The sequence below is a fragment of the Drosophila albomicans genome, chromosome 3 (assembly GCF_009650485.2).
Source record: "Drosophila albomicans strain 15112-1751.03 chromosome 3, ASM965048v2, whole genome shotgun sequence".
NCBI classification, from domain to species: domain Eukaryota; kingdom Metazoa; phylum Arthropoda; class Insecta; order Diptera; family Drosophilidae; genus Drosophila; species Drosophila albomicans.
Genome location: NC_047629.2, coordinates 6,435,534 through 6,454,987, shown reverse-complemented (window position 1 = coordinate 6,454,987; position 19,454 = coordinate 6,435,534). Strand labels below are relative to the sequence as shown.

Here is a 19,454-nt window from a genome sequence, read left to right as displayed (position 1 = left end):
GCCAATATACAAACTGCGGGAAGCACCCTATATTCTCTAGTCCAATCTTAAAATTGTATAAAATGCACAGGAGTCCGAAGAATTTCCGCAGTTCTTCTCCTACTTTGGACTGAGGACTGTCTATAGCCATAGTCCGTGTGGTATATTAAAAATTCGAACTTTGGATATATACTAAACAAGAAGCAAATATGCATACGCTATTTTCTCTAAGGAAAATGGATTTCCTCATTGTCTTGTTGTTTCTTTCAACATTTTTGAGAGGCATTGGAGCAGCGCCCATGGAGGTATGTAAATATAATATTATATTTATATATTCCAACATTTATTGTTTATTTACAAGGCTAACGAGGTTTGCATGCTGAGGTCAGGAATAGCTGAATGTTCGTCAGGTAACTATAGCTGTTGGAGATTCTTAGTTTTGTAGTATTAAGTAAGATTAAGGTTTTATAAGTTTTTTTCCCCTGATTTTCATTTCTCTACAAATTCATGCAGAAATGAAACTCAGGATGAAAAGGATAATATATTGGGATAATTTAATAAGTTATATACATATATTTTAAATACGTTTAGATAAGAAAAGTGCTTGTTCCAAATTCAAATTCAGATCACCTAAAATTCTCGACATGTTTCATATATGTAATTAGTTATACAAATGGTTATGTTCTATACTTACATATATGAGATATTTGAATTCGGAACAACTGGAATTTGTACAGCTTCTACACACAATTTTACACCATCGCCGAAAACATTTCCAAACTTAAAACTATTAAAGACATTTCACTAATATTAGTTTAAATATATTTAAAATTGGTGAAAAATTAGGCACGTATAAAGTTATTTGCTTTTAATTTTGATTTGCTTTTCTTTGATTTAACAATTGGGTTGGGTTGGCTGGCAAAAATCCTCAGACTTATCCCTCCTCGCGGGTGCCGGCTGGACAATGGACGATGTGGTGCTATTTGGCGCTGCAAAGTCTAGCTAAGGTAACGATTACTCCAATGGAATTGTTGAATCGTTACCATGGTCTTGAGGTAAATTGGATATCAAATCATATGTATAAGAATATGATTTGATATCATATGTATAAGAATATGATTTGATATCCAATTTTTCTAAAAGATGTATTCTGTTTTTTAGGTAATCCTATATAATATGGTTTGTAAGTAGGATGATCTTTAAACTTAAGTCAAATGCAGCTATATATTAGTTCGTTTCTAGTACTTACTTGAATGATCAAAAATTATTAAGAACGTTAATAAAAAAAGCAAATATATAAAAAAAAATGTTTGACTTGTTAATAGTCTGCTTATGCTAATGGAACCAAAATTTATTACTATTAAATAAAAATAGATGTTGAAAATTCAACAGAATTAATTACATTTTAATACAGAAACTTAAATCTAAGCGTTTGCCTTAAGCGCCATCTATGATTTTTTGTATGCAACTTTCTAACCGCTAAGTTAGCTAAATGCTGAACACAGTCCAAAAGCGCCATCTATTTGAAATTGTATTTTAACATAACGCTGTTTATTGAGGACTGTTATTGAGTAATGTTATTGTAGCGGTGCAAGTAAAAATAGCATTTTGAACAAGCGAATCACATGACCGGTGTAGCCGTGATCGTCTAGTGGTTAGGACCCCACGTTGTGGCCGTGGTAACCCAGGTTCGAATCCTGGTCACGGCAATGCTGCAATACGCATTGTCACGGAACCGGTTTTTTTTTATATTTAAAACTTTGAATAGATTCAATTTATAAAATTATTACATTTTCTATTAAAAATTCAATCTAAAAGTTTTGTATTTTTTACTGTTATGCTTATAACAGAAAGCAATAAAGGTGTGCTTATGGCATTGCACCGATTTTTACCACCTAAATCATATTCCAAAATCTTAGTTCTTTGATCGTAATTATGGATTACCATTAATAGACGACTTACTAATACTGTTCCCCCGTTTAAACAACGGTTTTTATGAACCCAACGTAGCCGTGATCGTCTAGTGGTTAGGACCCCACGTTGTGGCCGTGGTAACCCAGGTTCGAATCCTGGTCACGGCAATGCTGCGATATGCATTGTCACGGAGTTTGGGAGGTTTTTTTTTTTTAATTTTTTTATTCAAATTAAGAAGTTGCCAGTCCATAACTTTGAGATAAAGTTAAAAGTTATAAAGTTAATATAAAAAACTGGCTTCGTGAATGTTGCATTTGTTATATATTTAGGTTTTGATTATTTACATTACCGTTTTGCATAACATAAATACATACGATATATATTCATACATATAAATAGCATTTTAATAATTATTGTAATTGAAACTATTTTCCGTTATTTAAACAGTGGCATAAAGCTTTATCTATTTGCAATTACCCCATCGTATTGCATGAATTTGTGAATCAATTCATAGTACAACGCACTCGCCGCCGCACTCAACGCACACTTGACGAGCATTTAAATCTCGCGTGCGGCTCACACGCGGAATGTATAAAATAAAAAAAAATAAACAATTAAAAATGTGTACGAAATGTTTGAATTAAACTACAAGTTTTTCATTTTTAAAAAGAGGACACAAAATAGAAATGCCTAGAACAGATGAGAAGTAAAGAGGACCAAAAGATATGAATTTCTTTTCATCTCTGGCGTCGACAACTGCTTAAACTTTATTCATCTATTGCTGGCCATAGAGTAATTCGGAGCCAGGCGGTATCTTGCTGGGATCGATATTGGCGCTAAAGTAATTGGCGGGCGAGGCAACAGCCGGTTGTGGTTGTAGATGCTGTTGTTGTTGTTGTTGGGCCAATGCCTGTGGCAATTGTTGCTGCTGTATCTGCTGATCATGCTGTGGACTGTGTGCTTGTTGCATGGTTAAATTGTAAGGATTCTGTACATACTCCTGATAGATATCAGCTGCCACATTCGCCGACTGCAACGCAGGAGGAGCTGATTCATAAACTGGCGCAAAGCTGTGCACTATCGATGCATTCGGCATCCTGGCCAGCGATGGATAAGCATTGTTCGCCAGTAAATGGCTCAGTGGCACATCATTAGTCTGTTGTTGGTGCTGCTGCTGTTGCTGTTGTTGCTGTTGCGCCTGCAACTGTTGTTGGTACTGCTGCTGCTGCTGCTGGTATTGCTGATACAGTATCTGCTGCTGCTGTTGTTCATGATAACTTGGCGGTGTCGCTGGCAACTCAATGGCATAACTGCTGCTGTTGCTACTGACGACGGGAGTGCTTGGCTGTGATCGTTGTGGCGATTCCAAAGGTCTGTGCACGGGTGTCGTATACGTTGCTGCTGCTGCGGCTTCATTTACCAAATCGGGCAGCGATGTGTTGACGCTGCTACTGCCATTCGTGTAGTTCTGCAACTCGGCGGGCTGCAGTGGCTGTGAAGTACCGAAAGACCGTGAATTAAGTACTCAAATGATGCCGTAAGATATCACTTACCTGAGCAAATATAAAGCTGGGCGCTTGCTGCAAGGCTTCAGCCATCGGCGGCTGTAGAATAATGCTGCGCCTTGGCGATTCGACTGGTGATGCTAGGATGGGTGTGGCCACAACACTCGCAGTTAGAGAAGGAGCCACAGGCATTGGAGCAGCAGCAGCCGCAGTTGGAATCACTTCAGTCGGAGCAGTTGCTGTCACTGGCAAACCAATACTCAATTCTGATGTTAACGGTGCCGGAGTAGGCAGTATTTCCACCTGGGGCAACTGTAGCACCTGCTGAGCGCTGGCATTGTTGGTCAATGTTTGAGCTCGCTTGCCTGCAAATAGTTTGTGAGCAGTTGCAATGGTTAATTATATAATATAGAAAAACAATTAACACATGAAATAAAAAAGGAATGAAATGTAATGGAAAGTGGATTCAATTGATTTGATTGGATTTCATCTTCTTGGCCAAACTCTTGAGTAACTTGAGCTTGAAACGCAAACGTGCCCAGGGTTTTTTATGCCGCTTCACCAGCTCGGCCGTCTGAGTTGCATAGTCCAGACTCTTAGCGGTGCATACTGAAAACGGTGCCAAATCATAGTTATGAGTTGGCAGCAATGGCAGTGACATGGAATGATCATAAACGACTTTGGTTATGTCCAGCGAAATAGCTGGCGAGACCAAATCTAGAGGCGGACAGGTACCGTAGATTAAATCGAGAAAGTATCTCCAAAAAACAAAACCGACATAGGGCACGCACCTTCGTCGTGGAACAGCTCCGATTTAAGATTGGGCAGAAATTCACCAATGCGACGCCAAGTCAGCTCCCAAAGCGCCTGTTGCAGTGTTCCGTCCTGATTGTGAAACACACGCACCGAATGCATCACCAGCAACATGTTTTTCAGTATCTCCTGCATCTGCTCCGATAGCGTGTCCGATCCCACCTTCATAAAGCGCTCAATGTACCCGAGAATGTCGAGCCACAACTCATTGAAGGTGCCACCTAGCTCGATGAGTGTCGTCAGATGCTGTAGAAACATTTTCGACATAATCGTGGCCGTGCGTATGCGTGACTCCTCCAACAACGATGCATCTAGTTGGGCAGCCGACGCGCTCTCTGGCAGCAGCTCGTTCAGCAGCGGGAACAGCACATGCTGGAAGCAGGAGCTCCACTCAGCGCCCGACAGGGTCTGCAAGTCGTGCACCAAGAGCGCACGTTGCTGAAGACAGGAGATGGCATGTGTCCGCACCTCACGCCGCCGATCCATGGCCAGCCTAGCGATGCCCTGCAGCAGAGGACACCAGCCAGGCGTCCAGAGTGCCGACGACTGTGGCACCGTGCATCCCTCCTCGGCCCACCAGCGGAAGATTTGCGCTGTGCGCGTATACAATGTGTACATCAGATCCAACAGCTGTATGGACAGTTGCTCATAGCGCTGCGCCAACTCCTCCTGCTCGGCGGCATTTGGTTGCTGACTATCAGTTCCATCTGCCAGCGAAGTTAGATTTCCAGTGGATATCGACATGGTGCCGCTAAGTTCTCGAGAGTAATCCTGCCGCTTCTTCACGTTGCGCTTCTTGGCAACCGACTCGAACTTGCGACGCTGACGTATGCCACCATCGCGACAGGCCTCGACAAAGATGCGTATGCAACGTACGCACGCCTCAAAGTTGTAGGGCGTAATGTGAGCGACGCTCCGCACAATAAACGCCAGCGAATCCCAGCACTTGAATAGCGCGAAGGGCGCATGATCCAGCAGTTGGCAATTGAAAACCAATGTGCTTGCCACTGGCGTGCTTGAACTAGGCGGTGATTGTGGCCTGAAAGCAAGAGAGGTCGTGAATAAACTAAGATAGCGTGGAATTTAAGTTTCACATTACCTGGATGCTGTCGTTAGCTCGCTGTCCTTATTGTTGACCAGTATCCAGTTCTCTGCGCTGGGACTCGAGGTAGATGCCACAGTGCTAGTCGCTTTGCTCAGCTCCGAATCAGATGTATAACCCCGATCCACTGCTGTTCCTGTGGCATCCTCCTCCCCGCTCAAGGCGCCATCCGATGCGGCGTGGCCATTGGTCTGCTGCTGCTGTTGTTGTTGTTGCAGTGCATCCTCAAAGTTGGGCGGCACAGCGCCAGCGCCCACACATTCAAGCAAATTGAAGATTATCTGCCAATCCTGCTCGGAGTGTATGTTTTGCGCCGAAGTTTTAAGCAGCTCATAGATGCCAATTGAGACTTGCTTGGAGATGCGCAGCAAGAGTACCGGTTTAAGTGTCAACAGCATTTTGAGAGATTGAAGCACAATGGGACAGAGCTCCTCGTTCCGCATTAAATAGATTGCCAGTTTCAGCACGGCCACAATACAACGATTGAGTAGATAATCGTAACCATTCTGGGCACTACCATGCAGAAGTTGATACATTTTATCACGTACCGCGGGCCACAGGGGAATCATGCGATCCCGATTATGTACTACAATCTTGACCAGAAACTCCATCCAAAAGACGGTGATATCTTCGGCATATGCCTGGCCAGAAGATTTTGGCGCCTCTGGCGCTTTTATCAGCGTTAGCACACATTTCAGTAGCTCCTGCAGCGACTCCAGTTGCACAAACTTGGACTCTTGCAGCATTTGATCTAGTTGACACTCCTTGATGCACTTACGCCCATGCTTGATAAAGTCCTGCTCTTCGTACGTTGGCTCACGCTGCCCTTCTGAGCTGATGAACGAATACAAGCTGGAGAACAGACTTTGCTCCTGCTTCTCGCGTGGCTTCTCCAATATGAGCAAAGCCTTGCCGTTGGGCTCGCAAAAGTCCTCCACCTCGATGAGAGTTTTGGGCAGCAGTTTCAGACGGAATAGCTGCAGAAACAGATCCAAAATATGCTTCCAACTCTCACGCAAACAGTCGCCATAACCGTGCACCAGCAGAAATACAGTTCGCATTGCCGACTGCGCCTTGGCATTGAGTCCAAAGTTGACCGCCTGTTGAATCTCGTTGTTTGCCGGCACCGGTTCGTGTTGCTCGACGCTGCTCAACAATGTTGTAAATTTGCACAAAGTCAGAATGAGTGCATCAAAATCAGCATGAAGATTATAATGCGCCGATATAGCTGCAGATTTGCTAAAGCCTATAAATAATAAATATTCATGAATTCACTTGAAAATGCCACCTAATTATTTGCAACTGCTTACCAGCCAAGGTGCGCTGGTAACCCGTCTCGGTGCTCTTGTCAAACATAAAGCTGAGCGCACTCAATGAGGCGCCCCAAACAATGTTAAAGATTTGCACATCGTAAGTGGCATCGTGCACATAGTGGAAGTGACCATCGTGGGTGGCGCCGCGTCGCAACAGCATCTTCCACAAATAGTTTTCACGCACGAGTCCAGTCTGCTCAGCAGGCATCACGATCTCCTCGTTTCTGTGGATTGAGTAAATATTAATAACTTGAAATTGCATGAAATAGAAAGCGCCTTCAATTGGTCTTACTTAATGCCATTGAATATCTGTCCCAGCATTTCTTGATCAAAGTCCTCACCACCATTTAGGCCACGCAAATTCTTTGTGAAATCCTCCAGAGTCATTGGCACATTCAAACGCTTGGCATTGGAATTATGCTGGTCCATGTTCAGCATAATGATGGCATACGCCAAGCGAAAGGCGGCATCCGTATTGGCAAATGGCTCCTTGTTTTGATTCTGAAATTCATACAAAATTTTCAAAACAAATTACAAATATAAATTCCAAACAAACTACACTGTTCACTCACGTGCCAATGATCTGAAAAGTGCTCCAGGACGAGGAATATCAAAGGTGCTTCACCGGGCAAACGGAACGTCTCCAAATAGAGACGCAGCGCCTGATCTACGCGGAGCCCCGTAAAGTCGAACGAGTCGACGAAATTGATTAGAATCTTCGAGTCCACATTCTTCTTTTTGGAAATATATTCGCCAATCATTTTCTTGTCGAGACCTGGATTCTCGCGCAGAAAGAGCGCCACCTGCATGGGGTCGAGTTGGGCATGGAGTATGCCATGCTCCTGCAGGTATTGTATACCTTTGTCGGGTCGCTGATTAAACCACTCGGTGCCCTTAGACAGCAATCGTTTCTTCTCCTTAACGTTGACCAGCTGTTCGCTGGTAATGTCGCCACTCATGCTCTTTGATTGCAATCGCAGACGCTGTGAACTGCTGTTAATGAAGCTCGCAATATTCTCGACCGGCTCCTCGCCATTGTCAATAACAATCCCCTCGAGTCCGCTGTTGTGACGCGAATGCCGACTGCCGCCAACATTAGCTTGCGATGCTGCTGTTTGCACAACGGAAGCGTTGTTTTTAGCTGCAGCACAATTGCGCTCAATGCAATCGATGACGCTGATCAATGTATCCATGGAGATGATGTGAGTGCTATACACCGCATTTGTGGCAGAAAGCGTGTACTTGCTCAGCAGATTGGTGAGACTCTCAAACATATCGGTGCAGTACAAATCGCAGTCGTAATTTATGTACAGTTCAGTGACAAAGCCAGGAATACGCCACAGCTGAAGCAGATTGTCAAGTGCTAGTTCGCGCATCTCGTATGGAGTTTTCGGATTGTCACTGGCAATAATTTCACTTAACTTTTTCAGATAGCCCTCCAACTGGAACTTTAGATGACCGCGCAGCGATTCAAAGAGCAAAAAGCAAAGCTGCAAATCAGCAGCAAAGATGCTCAGACGTTCCGAAGTCAACAGCTGTACAATATAAAAATGAGAATTAATGAGTGGTAAAACTTTAAAACAACAACAGCTGACTCACAGATATCAAGTTCCTGCACAAATCATCCTTAACCAGCGCCAACAGCGTCTCGTATTTGCCAATATTGTCGGCGGCTACCTCAAAAGCAACGGTTAGCAAACTCAGACCCGTGTGTATCATGCTGTCCGAATTCTGTTTGTCCAGAGGATTACACAGAATGATTAGAAATCGAAACAATTCCTGAATAAAAGGTAGACCATATGGCGTCAATGTGGCGGACAATGCAGCCGAATCCTCCGCAGATGTTTGCTGCGTAAAACGAACTCCAACCGAGTTGATGTATTCACTGCTGTTCGCTTCGGTCAGCGTGGCCACCGCCGTCGACGACACGTCGTCGCAATCGGCAGTTGCCTCCGGCTCCGCTGACTGCTCGACTTGAATAGCTGGCACATCAACTGGTGCATCTAGTTGTGCTGTGGCTGCTGTTGTGGTTGTTGTTGGCGTTTGCGTGATCTTGCCCTGCATATCTAAGATATTGCCAGCTGGAGATGCAGGCGTTGTCGCCAGAATGGACGCCTTTAAATGCGCCGGTGCAGCGAGCGTGCTTTGAGGTGTCTGTGGCGGCTCCTCGCCTGCCGGTGCCTTCTGCTGCACAGCGAGCGACTGTGATGTTTTGCGTTTATGTTTCTCAGGCGGTGCACCAGCTGCTTCTGAGATGGTGAATCGCTTTTGTAGAACAGTGTCACTACGATCCTCCGTGAATTGTGGCAAACGCATAAAGAATAGCAACACCATATCCTTGAGCGATTGCTCGGCCGAGCGTCGCAGCAATTCACTGAGGCGCGGTTCAAAACAAATTTTAAAGCAACTGAGCATCACCTCGCACATGGACTCATTGCTGACGGCAGCCCCTTCGGGACTTCGGATCAGTGTGTGCAGCACTTCGATGACACGCATAAAGGTGACGCTATCCGACGATTGATCGGTGCCCATGAAGCGAGCATGCGTGACAGCGTCCGCAATCAGCTCCACAATCACAGCCAGATTTGGAGTTGTGGGATCTACAGGAATTTCATTAATTCACAGTATCAAAGAGCTTGATGGACTTACCAATGAGGCCATACGACAGGAATTTGTTAACCGAGGCTAGGGCAAGACTAGTCAATGGCCCTGTGGTGTCCGCTGTGCGAATCACCTCGAGAAAAGGCGCCAGAAACACATTTGGCTCAATTAAACGCAAATCCTCAATGCGATTTAGTATTTGCTTCAGATCGATGAAGTGCTTGAGTAACGCATCCTTCTCCTCGTCCTGCAAATGTCTTGGTGTTGCAAATGTGCTCGCTGCTATCGTTGGTGAGGCACTTACCACGTAGGCTGTTGCATTCCAGCGTGTTCCACGTCGCATGGCCGTCATTAAGGTGGCCATTTCACCGCGCACCACATAAATACCGTTGCCTGGCAGTGACATTGTGCTTGTGCTAGGTTCAGGCTACTCTTTAATTGCACCTAACTGGCTTCCACTTTTCACAATTTGCGTTTGCTGTTGTTGTTGGTGCAGTGTTCTCTTCTCACATATGTATTGTATGTTTTACTGCCACTTGGACACGGCGCACACACACACAGACATGCACACACACACGCACACTCTCGCCCACATATACGCACGATAGCAGTACGGTGGCTGCGATTAATTCAACATTTTATTTATATGAAATTTATCAATAATTTGTTTTCGACGTTTTTTGGTGACGTTTGCGACGTGTATGTTCTGATTTAAGTTTATTGAAATGCAACCCTGATAGAGTCTTGTTGATATTATGTCGATATATCGATAGATTTACAAAATTCTGCACCATTGCAAGGTTGATATTATCGATATTTTATGGAGCCAATTTTTCGCAAAAATTTGAGTCCTCCCTCAAAATTAACTGCGCAGCTGATTGGTTTATAGTGTGCCCAATTTAGAATCTTAAAGCTAAATGGCCACACCGCTGATTTGTTATTATTTGAGCGAATCAGCTGATTTCCTGAAACACATAAATATCTTTGGTTTCTTTATGTTGCTCCAATTAAAATACTAAAACATATTTTAAAAACTCAGTTACAACCACACATTCATGCAACGACCGTATGTTATGTTTTTTGAGTTATAACTCAGTTATACTATCAGATTCTGCCGACTAGTTGATTTACTATTAGTTGTTTGAAATGTTTGTTACTGCTGTGATATCGCCTGCACATAAGCACTGATAATCTCATCTACCAATGATGATGGTTCCAATGACTAATTTAAAAATATTAGATATACATATTCAAAAAGGAGGCCTCAAAAATAAGTGTATTCAATTATAGGTAATCTATTGTTGCGATGATTATGGATGGGCAAAGAAATCGAAAACTCATGAGTAATATAAAAAATAAGATACAAATAAAGTGTTCCATTTCCATTTTTAAATTTATAGGTTTCCGATTTGCATGGTATACAGTAATTCCTGTTTGCAAACTGAAAATATTTTGTTCCCGCCATCTCAGCTTAAAATTCATTTACGTTGAAAGTCTTTGCATTTCGTTGTGAATGACCATTGTTCAGTAGTGTAGTCAAAAATTATCGATAAGTGATTAATTAGTAAACATATTTTATCCGGAACTGAACTGAACTGGTCTCATCCTGCGAAAGCGCTTTTTTCACAGCCACCAGGAGTTGTCCATCAATTGCTTTGCTATGCTGTTGCACCAGAGGCAGGCGGCTCACTCGCTTGGCCAACTCGGCTAGCTTGGGTTGCTGCTGTAGAAACGTATCCAACACAGCAGGCGGGATGTTGGCAATCTGGGCAAGCTGTTGAATATGAGGCGCAACAGGTACGGAGGAAGAGGAGGCTGTGGGCGACACCTTGGGCGAGTTGAGATGCGGTGGCATTGGCGCTTGTGGCGTCGCTGTAGTCGTGCTTGTGGTGGTGCTTGGAATCCTCACACTTGAGGTTGCGGCACGCAATGGAATGGGATAATGATAAGGCAACGGACGTAGCGTCGGCTTGTGGGGCACAATAGTTGGAGATTTGGTTGTCGTTGTTGTTGTTGTTGTTGTCTCCTCGGACCACATCCCATATTGCTGCATGAGTTCATTGACACGTTGCATCAGACTGCTCTCCTCACGCTCCAGTTTTGGTTGCTGCAACGGCACTTCAGCATAATCAGCTTCAACTTCCGAGTTGTTGTCGGTGTCATTGTCATCTTCATTGTATTTGCGCTGCGTTTCTACCTCGGATTCGTCCTCCTCTCCTCCAGATTGATCATAGTCCAGCGCACCCAAATACGCTTTCATAAGCGAGATACCCTGATCGTTGGAGGATAGCGCCCGTATGTATTTAATGGTATCCTCAGCGTTGCCGGTGCCCAGTAATTCGCCAAGTTCACTGAGACTAGGCAACTGATCCATGCGCTTTAGGCCCAGTTTATTGCGTGCAATGTACAGCAAATCGCTTGGATATTCATCCATCGACATGATGGGAGCTGGTGTCGTTGTGGTCGTCGTCGTCGTTGTTGGCATCATTGCACCCGGTTTAAAGAACTTGTAGACAGGAATGTTGTAGTAGAAAGCATTCTGTAACTTGGGATTTAACTTTGACTGTAGTCCGGCTTTGTCCGTATCAACAATTATTGCACTGTCTTGACCATAGAATTTGGGCATCATTAGCACGCGTCCTACGACGCTGTGCAGCAGAGCGAACGGCAGCAGAAACTTCAAGTAACAAGCAAGCATAGCGAACTATTCGAGGTTAAAAGGACAACTGATGAGCACTCTCAGCACACTCCTTCCACAACGACTTTGGTTGCAGTTTTAAGCCCGTTTCAATGGAAAATTGTTCAACACGTTTCCACGAATATTTGAGGCGAGGCGAGTCCGTGACTACCTGCTGTGCCTTTGGAAAATTCGAAATCTCGCATTTCCATTGAACTGAGTGCATTCAATTTAGTTACCTGCATTCACCTGCATAATAAACGCTTTCCCAGAGCTATCGTATTTCTTATGTTTCGAGAAATGAGATGATTTTCAATGAGCTATGGCCAAGGACTGTAATAAATCACAGCGAACACGCACGACTCGAAAACAAACTAAACATTTTATTATCGTATAAAGACCTTAATTGGCCAGCCAGGGCAAGGTTCGTGGTAGAAATGTTCTTGCATCCCGACGGCTGCAGAGTACTTAAAAACTAGGGAACGACTCTACTTCCATCTACTGGAATCTCTCTTCCTAATGCTTATTCCCTGTACACGGGGGAATTTACATAAATCTGTTTGTGTATGTATTAGTATTTACATAGTTAACATAACATAAATTTTGCAGCATAAGCGAATTTTGCAAACATATGGGCTAGGGCTAGGCTATGTAAATGACGAGTTGGCCTCTCCTCATTTGGACACACCGACGAGGGCGGGACGTATGCAACGCTCGTGCAGCGTATAGCCTAGTTTGGTCACCTCCACCACGGTATTGGGTTCCACTGTGGAGTCCTCTTTTTGGAACAGCGCTTCGTGCATATTGGGATTAAACTTCTGCTTGATGGGATCGATTGGCTCTAGCCCATGTCGCTTGAACACCTGTAGCAACGAGGCGCGCGTCATGCTCAGTCCCTCGAAGAGGTTCTTCAGATCAGCATTACCACTAAGCTACATTGAGATTACAGAGTTATTAAAGTAGTGCAACAATTAACTCATAGCTTACTTTTTCTTGTGGAACTGCTTGTGTGGCATGGCCCAGTGTATCGGCCACTTCCAGCAGATCCTTGCAGAAACTTTGTATGCCGAAAATCTTGGCATCGCTAATCTGTTTATTCAGCCGATTGCGCATATTTTCGCTATCAGCTAGCGAACGCTTGTATTTGTCGAGGAGCTCGGCATTTTGCTCTTTGGCTGCAGCCAGCTCTTTGGTCAGCTTCTCTATTTCCGGTGACTCTGATTTAGCTGCCTGTTCATCTACTGGCTGCTTCTCTGTGCTGTATCCATGTCGCAGGTGGACTGTTGTCTGTGCCGGTCTCAAAAAGCTGCGTGAACATGAAGATAACGTGTTTCTCAATTACGTCACAGAGTGACAAACATTGCAGCATGCGACAAATAATCACTTACCTCAGACTTTCTACGCCAGCCAGAGACTTGAGGGTACCGAACCGTTTTGCCATCATCTCAAAAGGTAAAGCTGCTTTTGTTGCCATTTATGATTTCGTTTAAAACAAATATCACAACTCTTAATTTACACAATGAAATCTAGCCGCAGAGCTTGCTTATTTATCGAATAGTTTTGTCATCGATAGACAAAACATTAAACCGATATAAGTGCGAGAAATATGCGTAGCATTGAGCTTTTTTACACGAAACATATATAAAATTCGTTACTTGTTCTGATGAGTTTTCAAGCCACGAATTAGTGATTCAATTATTTTAAAAGCAAATTGTTAATATAAAGTACACTACCTTTTGGCTGATCGAGTTATTTTAATAGCTTACTGAAAAATATGAATAAAATGAGTTTCATGGCGTTAATTAAATAACTAATAACACGTTACGGCTTAAAGTAAAACGAAAGGTAAGTTTTTGATTTATGAGTAACTGGAACAGAGTTTAAGGCTATACTTGCCTTGAAATATCTATAATTGTTTTCTGAGCTCCCGCCACGCCCATGATTGGTGACAAGTGAAAGCAAATATAATAATAACTAAAATAGTTTGTAAATATTTACTGCTGTACACTCGAAACTCAAGTAATTTCTGAGGCCTCCCACATATATGTATGTATGTACACACATAGGTAGATATATCGGAACATATGCACGAGTGTGTGGGTAAATGGAAATTGTTGTTATACCCTGTGAAAACAAACAATCAAGAGAGGGTAGTCTTATTACTAATATATTTTTTGTGTAGGGTAATTTTATAATTCAAATATTTAAAGGGATATTTATTGTGTATATTTAATGTGTACATAAATTGTAACGAGTTTGCTGGCCATTTTCTAGTCGATCAGTTTAAGTACTGTTTTGTTTTGTGTACGGATTTTGAACTGCTGTATTGAGTATCGATCTTAATAAATTCAAAGTACGCGTCGAGTATTCGAATATATGTATGTATACTATTCAATACAGCATCTCATACGATATACACATACATATGTACATACTGTATTGTATATATTTGAAAAGCAAAGGCAGAGAAAAAACTTTAGTTGAATTTCGACAGCGGCGCAGTGAAGTTCAGTTTTAGAGTCTTAATATTTACCTTTCAGATAAAAGCTTGGATAAACATTATTTCAAAATGCGGGAGGAAGATCTACAATTGGCGCTTCAAATGGTTGATGATAATGAGGGCGAAACTGCACCCACATCGCCGGGAAATTCACCAAAGCCTTTAAGAAAAACTCGTGTAATGGATATCTCAGAGAGACGTAAACAATTTAGGTATGAATCTAATGAAACATTTTTTTAGACATCCCAAAAATACCACCGAAAATTCCCTATTGGTGGCGCTGTCGGCAAATTTACATACAAGGGTCTATTTTTATGCATTCTTTTGTGTTTATTTTTCTTATTTTGACATGCTGCATGAACTTAACATTGTTAATGCTATCGGCTTAACATTTTTTCTAATTTGCATTTATTTCATTGCGAGTTTTAAAATAAGCAACTTTTGTCATTCCGCAGCAATTTCGGTAGTAGTTTCGATAACGATTGCGATTTTGCGTGCAAAATCGCTATCCCGATTGATATCGACATGCACAAAATACTTGTTCATTTTCATACTCGCTGGAAAAGTATGCAATACAATCTAAAATATTGCCATATGAATGTTATAAACTGACTTGCAAAGGAAGTTAGCATTCATTAATTTTCTTGTTAAGCCCTATTCCACTCATGTGTTATGTGAATTTGTATCAGTATTTTGCTGGTCACAATTTGCAGTCACACTGGCTTTCACATGGGCTCTATATGTGAATTAATTGATTGAAGGACTTGCTTTACGAGAAGAGAAAAGCGCTAATAATCGCGGTGTGTATGTGAATTTGAAATGTCAACATCTGAAGCTGCTAAACAGAATGAGACAGCAACATCGTTACAAACACCTACAGACTCGGTTCACAAAGAGTGCGACGAAAGTGAATCGATGGGTCGTATCAGCGGTGGAATCGTGGGTAGCAGCTGGTGGTGGTATGCGATTGATAATTTCTGCACTTGTATTTTCTTTGTTTACTCGAGCTCTTTATTTACTTTTAATAACAGTCCACGCAAGCGCAGCGCATTCTCCAATTATTTCCAATATTTCTTTTGATGAAGGGCTTGCGTGCTGCATTCAAATTATATGTTTTCGTTGTTAGAGATCAAACCAAATGCCGAATCAGCTGATGCCAAAATGCAAAAAAAGTGAATACAAAAATACACATACATATGTATGTACATGATTGTACGATGTGTACAAACCGCATACAAGGCAGAAACTCACACACACAATCACATACACGTTTGTAATCGTTCGTAAAGCTTTTTACTTTTAAGCATTTATGAATAGCTATTGCTGAATATACGCTTTTCAGTTTATTTTGTTTTATTACTAAAAACATATATCATTTAAAGGTTTCAATAGTCTGCCTTTTGTGCACATTCAACTTTTTCATTTGTTTTGGTTGTTTGTTTTCATTAATAACTGTAGAATCTAGATTGCTGTACTGAATTAAAATTGTTATTTTGGTTATACGAAGAAACCCTCGGTACGCTTAAGTAAATGGATGCTGTAAAACAAGAAAGTAACAGCATTTCGACCCGAGAGTGATACCCTATTGATATTTTTAGAGAGGGCTTCATACAATTTTTAACAACTTCGTAATGAAATTATCACAAATTTATTAAGAATATGAATGGCAACAGAATTCTTATCACTCATCATAGACAGAGCATTTGACTGTTTCAAACAAGGCTAAATTTTTAAAGTACATATAGTAAATACTGATTACATTAATTCAGTTTTGTTGCAAATATGGAAGCAATGCTTTATTTCGCAAGGGAATAACATACTTTTTAGATAGTAGATTTTTATTAGATAGATTGTTTTAATAATATACGTATAATTTCTGATATGTTTGCTGTCTAGGTTTCCACTAAGCTTTAATACCCTTCTAGATTTTGAGTTGCTGGTATCAATATTAATGGATGCATGCAGCTGTTAGCTTTCGCCAGCTTGAGCTTTGCTTTTAAGTCTTTCATTTTCGCATTTCACATTTTAGCTTATTGCAGCTAAGTCACTTCGAACAGCAAGTTTGAAATTGTACTTTTAAAAGAGATTTTTTTAAAACATTTATAATACAAATGTATTCTTTAGAGATTCTAATTTGTGGTGCGAATTGAAGTCATCTCTGTCGAGTATCTACCGTTGTTCTTTGTCTCTTCTTTTTTCCTGTTGTTCGGCGTGTGTGGTGAAAACACTTGTCGAATTTAATAGTCAATTAAAAGTTGTGCTAATTTTGACAATGTTTCCTAAGCTATTCCAAAATACGGCGTTTTTTCCGCGTCAGAGCTCCCTGCAGATTGAGGAGCTCAAGCGTTCTGAGGAAAACAACAACAGGAGTTTACTGAGGTTTATCAAGGAATCTTTATTTGTACGAAATGCAATCTACTTAAAAGAAATCAATCACTTTTTTGTTATTTTAGGCGAACACGCAGTTTGAATGCGCCATCGCCATTCCAGCAGTTTGGTCCATGTGGTCGCATAATGAAGAACTCCGCGATGGTTATGCAAATCCAGGATCCCGCTAGCCAACGTCTGACATGGTACAAGCCACCGCTCACTGTGTTGGTTATCAAAAAAGTAAGCGATGCTTCGGTTCTGGCGCCTTTTGTGCAACTCGTCACTTGGCTGCTGCAGGAGAAGAATATGGTCGTCTGGGTAGAATCTGCAGTGCTGGAGGACTCACAACTCAACGAGGTGGCGCAATTTCGAGATATTCGGGACAAACTGGTCACCTTCAAGTGAGAGAAACATTATAGCAATGTTAAATATTAATCTAATTTTAATTTACTTTTTCATAGAGATGGACGTGACGATCTCACTGATCGTATTGATTTTATAGTCTGTCTCGGCGGAGACGGGACATTACTGTACGCTTCGCTGCTTTTCCAGCAATCGGTACCACCGGTCATGGCGTTCCACTTGGGTTCGTTGGGCTTTCTGACACCCTTTCGCTTCGATAGCTTCCAGGAGCAGCTCACCAGTGTCCTGGAAGGCCATGCTGCACTTACGCTGCGCAGTCGCTTGCGCTGCGTTACGCATCGGAAGAGTGACAAACGACATCAATCCAAACATGTGGATGCAGACCCGGATGATCATTTGAATGCCGCTCATAAAAGCATTTTAGTATTAAATGAAGTTGTTATTGATCGTGGACCATCCCCGTATTTAAGCAATATCGATCTGTTTCTGGATGGCAAGTACATTACATCGGTTCAGGGTGATGGTCTCATTGTTTCGACACCCACGGGCAGTACAGCTTATGCAGTGGCCGCTGGTGCTTCAATGATACATCCCTCTGTGCCTGCGATTATGGTAACGCCAATCTGCCCACATTCGCTGAGCTTCCGACCCATTGTGGTACCCGCTGGTGTGGAGTTGAAGGTTAGACATAGTAAGTATTTACGTATTTAGTGCCTGTCTTAAAATTCTTTTTAGATTTCAGTTTCGCCCGAGAGTCGCAATACTTCCTGGGTCAGTTTTGATGGCCGCAATCGTCAAGAGCTCTTTCATGGTGACAGCCTGCGAGTCACCACCTCTATTTATCCAATGCCAAGTATTTGCGCACAAGATCAAATATCCGACTGGTTCGCATCGCTGGCCGATGGACTTCATTGGAATGTACGAAAGCGTCAAAAATGCCTTGATGAGCTGTCTGATCTAACAGCATCCGGATCTGAGGACACTTTCGATGAGTTTGAGAATCTAAAGTTGTATGATGTGTAAACATTATTAAGGAGATCTATATTTGCCAGTGTATAAGCTTTAGTTTTAGATAAACTGTGCAATTGCTACAGTTAGTTTGTAAATATGTTGTAGTAAAATATAACATTTCAAATGTGAACTAAATTAACAAAGCGATTCATTCGGAAGTAATAGTGATATAGATTGCAAAGTGGTTTCAACGGTTGCCATATGTATTTGATGCATTTATACAGAAAAAATTGCATTTGTTTCATATTTTTGTTTTGAAGTAAACGATCGGTTAATATATACCCTATTAAAATGTAGTGATAGACTTATAGTTGAATTAAACGATCGTTTATATTATCAAATTGTAGGTATATGGAAATTTCTACTGAAAATTATACTTGTGTACCAAAAAAAAACTAAAGATTACTTTGTATTTGTATACTATAATTTGATACATTTGTGGAACACTGTCAAAAATTTTGAAGTCAACATTTATGCGTTTGTTCCTTTGTATGAAAAGATGAACTTAAGAAAATAATACAGGTTGGAACATTTTATAAAAGGGACAATTTGTACCGAAAGAACATATGTCCATTCGAAATTAGTGGTACATTTTATAGCATATTTGGCACTGAACCGATTCAAGTAATTCAAATGTACCGAAAATAATGTAAAGTCAACGATCGATTAATATTTATGTCTATCGAAATACTTGCATTTCTGCTGCACCACTGCTAGTGCACAAATAAATTCTATGCCGATTTGATCTGATTGGTGCATTGCCACTAGTTGGTAGTATGTTGTTCACCTCGCATTTGTGTGCTGCTGTTGCTGATATTGTACTCATTGGACCGATGCCACGCACTTCGACTTATCCAAATGGTGTGAGGAGACTATTTTGCATAGAAACGAAATTGAAAGTAACGAGGTGCCGCCGTCAGTTTAGAAAATGTTGCCCTCAGGCTGTACATGAGATGCACGACGACGACGGCTTGTTACACGCTTCAGATTTGGTGCCATTGTTCATGTATTTTTCGTTTTTTTTTTTGTTCATTTGTGTATTGCTTTTGCCATTTTTGTTAACAACTTCAAGGTGTGCGAATCAATTTCAACAAAATGCGTGTGTGCGTGTATATATATGTGTGTATATGTTAAGACAGGTGTGCGTGCTTATCTAGTCATATGAAATGCATAAAATCTCGAAACATAGGCGTGTGCAACAGTTTACTCTGAACGCTGCCAGCGTACGGTTGTGTTTGTGCGCGAATATAGAAAGCTTTTTAATTACATTAATCTGTCAATTAAAGACAATTTAAGCATAATAACC

The 19,454-nt window shown here is 41.7% G+C and overlaps 5 protein-coding genes and 2 non-coding genes across 10 annotated transcripts in view; 4 read left to right on the top strand and 3 right to left on the bottom strand.

Moving 5' to 3' along the window:
* The first annotated feature begins 1,616 nt into the window (after nucleotides 1–1,616).
* On the top strand, nucleotides 1,617–1,688 carry Trnah-gug (transfer RNA histidin (anticodon GUG)). The gene has a single exon. It is a non-coding gene; the product is annotated as a tRNA-His (tRNA).
* A 300-nt stretch (nucleotides 1,689–1,988) lies between these two features.
* Trnah-gug (transfer RNA histidin (anticodon GUG)) lies at nucleotides 1,989–2,060 on the top strand. The gene has a single exon. It is a non-coding gene; the product is annotated as a tRNA-His (tRNA).
* A 135-nt stretch (nucleotides 2,061–2,195) lies between these two features.
* Nucleotides 2,196–9,943, bottom strand: LOC117566994 (Golgi-specific brefeldin A-resistance guanine nucleotide exchange factor 1). Of its 2 annotated transcripts, XM_034246668.2 has the most exons (10): nucleotides 9,532–9,942; nucleotides 9,276–9,474; nucleotides 8,226–9,226; nucleotides 7,199–8,161; nucleotides 6,919–7,127; nucleotides 6,624–6,850; nucleotides 5,311–6,559; nucleotides 4,190–5,250; nucleotides 3,447–3,763; nucleotides 2,196–3,385 (listed from the first exon to the last, which is right to left on the bottom strand). In XM_034246668.2, exons 1-10 carry the CDS (start codon nucleotides 9,631–9,633, stop codon nucleotides 2,669–2,671), a joined length of 6,045 nt encoding a protein of 2,014 aa, XP_034102559.1. In that variant the 5' UTR covers nucleotides 9,634–9,942; the 3' UTR covers nucleotides 2,196–2,668. The 2 variants fall into 2 exon arrangements, with proteins under 2 accessions (XP_034102559.1, XP_034102560.1); XM_034246669.2 differs by lacking the exons at nucleotides 2,196–3,385; nucleotides 3,447–3,763 and adding an exon at nucleotides 3,780–4,115 and having other exon boundaries at nucleotides 9,532–9,943.
* Nucleotides 9,944–10,827: 884 nt separating this feature from the next.
* Nucleotides 10,828–11,994, bottom strand: LOC117566747 (PH domain-containing protein DDB_G0287875; the record flags this gene model as incomplete). Its single annotated transcript, XM_034246291.2, has 1 exon — nucleotides 10,828–11,994. A coding segment is annotated over exon 1 (1,098 nt), but the record flags the coding sequence as incomplete, so codon positions are not given.
* Nucleotides 11,995–12,267: 273 nt separating this feature from the next.
* LOC117570703 (grpE protein homolog, mitochondrial) lies at nucleotides 12,268–13,484 on the bottom strand. The gene is made up of 3 exons (XM_034252506.1): nucleotides 13,293–13,484; nucleotides 12,892–13,210; nucleotides 12,268–12,836 (listed from the first exon to the last, which is right to left on the bottom strand). The coding sequence occupies exons 1-3, from the start codon at nucleotides 13,376–13,378 to the stop codon at nucleotides 12,579–12,581; spliced, it is 663 nt and encodes a 220-aa protein (XP_034108397.1). The 5' UTR covers nucleotides 13,379–13,484; the 3' UTR covers nucleotides 12,268–12,578.
* Nucleotides 13,485–14,396: 912 nt separating this feature from the next.
* On the top strand, nucleotides 14,397–18,295 carry LOC117570303 (NAD kinase). Of its 3 annotated transcripts, none has more exons than XM_034251828.2 (4): nucleotides 14,397–14,616; nucleotides 16,858–17,175; nucleotides 17,236–17,818; nucleotides 17,873–18,295. In XM_034251828.2, exons 1-4 carry the CDS (start codon nucleotides 14,474–14,476, stop codon nucleotides 18,158–18,160), a joined length of 1,332 nt encoding a protein of 443 aa, XP_034107719.1. In that variant the 5' UTR covers nucleotides 14,397–14,473; the 3' UTR covers nucleotides 18,161–18,295. The 3 variants fall into 3 exon arrangements, with proteins under 3 accessions (XP_034107719.1, XP_034107721.1, XP_034107722.1); XM_034251830.2 differs by lacking the exon at nucleotides 14,397–14,616 and adding an exon at nucleotides 15,098–15,363 and having other exon boundaries at nucleotides 17,873–18,289; XM_034251831.2 differs by lacking the exon at nucleotides 14,397–14,616 and adding an exon at nucleotides 16,488–16,783 and having other exon boundaries at nucleotides 17,873–18,289.
* A 370-nt stretch (nucleotides 18,296–18,665) lies between these two features.
* The window catches only part of LOC117571950 (synaptic vesicular amine transporter), a 39,180-nt gene continuing 38,391 nt past the window's right edge, over nucleotides 18,666–19,454 (top strand). Inside the window, exon 1 of the mRNA XM_052003853.1 lies at nucleotides 18,666–18,670. The gene's annotated coding sequence lies outside the window, so the exon portion shown is untranslated. The remainder of the gene's footprint in view (nucleotides 18,671–19,454) is intronic.

Bases quoted from the DNA above. Each gene is read 5' to 3' on its own strand.
- LOC117566994 (XM_034246668.2), bottom strand. From the start codon at position 9,633: ATGTCACTGCCAGGCAACGGTATTTATGTGGTGCGCGGTGAAATGGCC. The intron at 9,475-9,531 runs GTAAGTGCCTCA...AGACATTTGCAG, and splicing joins GGAATGCAACAGCCTACGTG to GACGAGGAGAAGGATGCGTT. The intron at 9,227-9,275 runs GTAAGTCCATCA...AAATTCCTGTAG, and splicing joins CCTGTCGTATGGCCTCATTG to ATCCCACAACTCCAAATCTG.
- LOC117570703 (XM_034252506.1), bottom strand. From the start codon at position 13,378: ATGGCAACAAAAGCAGCTTTACCTTTTGAGATGATGGCAAAACGGTTC. The intron at 13,211-13,292 runs GTAAGTGATTAT...ATGTTCACGCAG, and splicing joins GCTGGCGTAGAAAGTCTGAG to CTTTTTGAGACCGGCACAGA. The intron at 12,837-12,891 runs GTAAGCTATGAG...ATCTCAATGTAG, and splicing joins AAGCAGTTCCACAAGAAAAA to CTTAGTGGTAATGCTGATCT.
- LOC117570303 (XM_034251828.2), top strand. From the start codon at position 14,474: ATGCGGGAGGAAGATCTACAATTGGCGCTTCAAATGGTTGATGATAAT. The intron at 17,176-17,235 runs GTGAGAGAAACA...ACTTTTTCATAG, and splicing joins GACAAACTGGTCACCTTCAA to AGATGGACGTGACGATCTCA. The intron at 17,819-17,872 runs GTTAGACATAGT...AATTCTTTTTAG, and splicing joins CCGCTGGTGTGGAGTTGAAG to ATTTCAGTTTCGCCCGAGAG.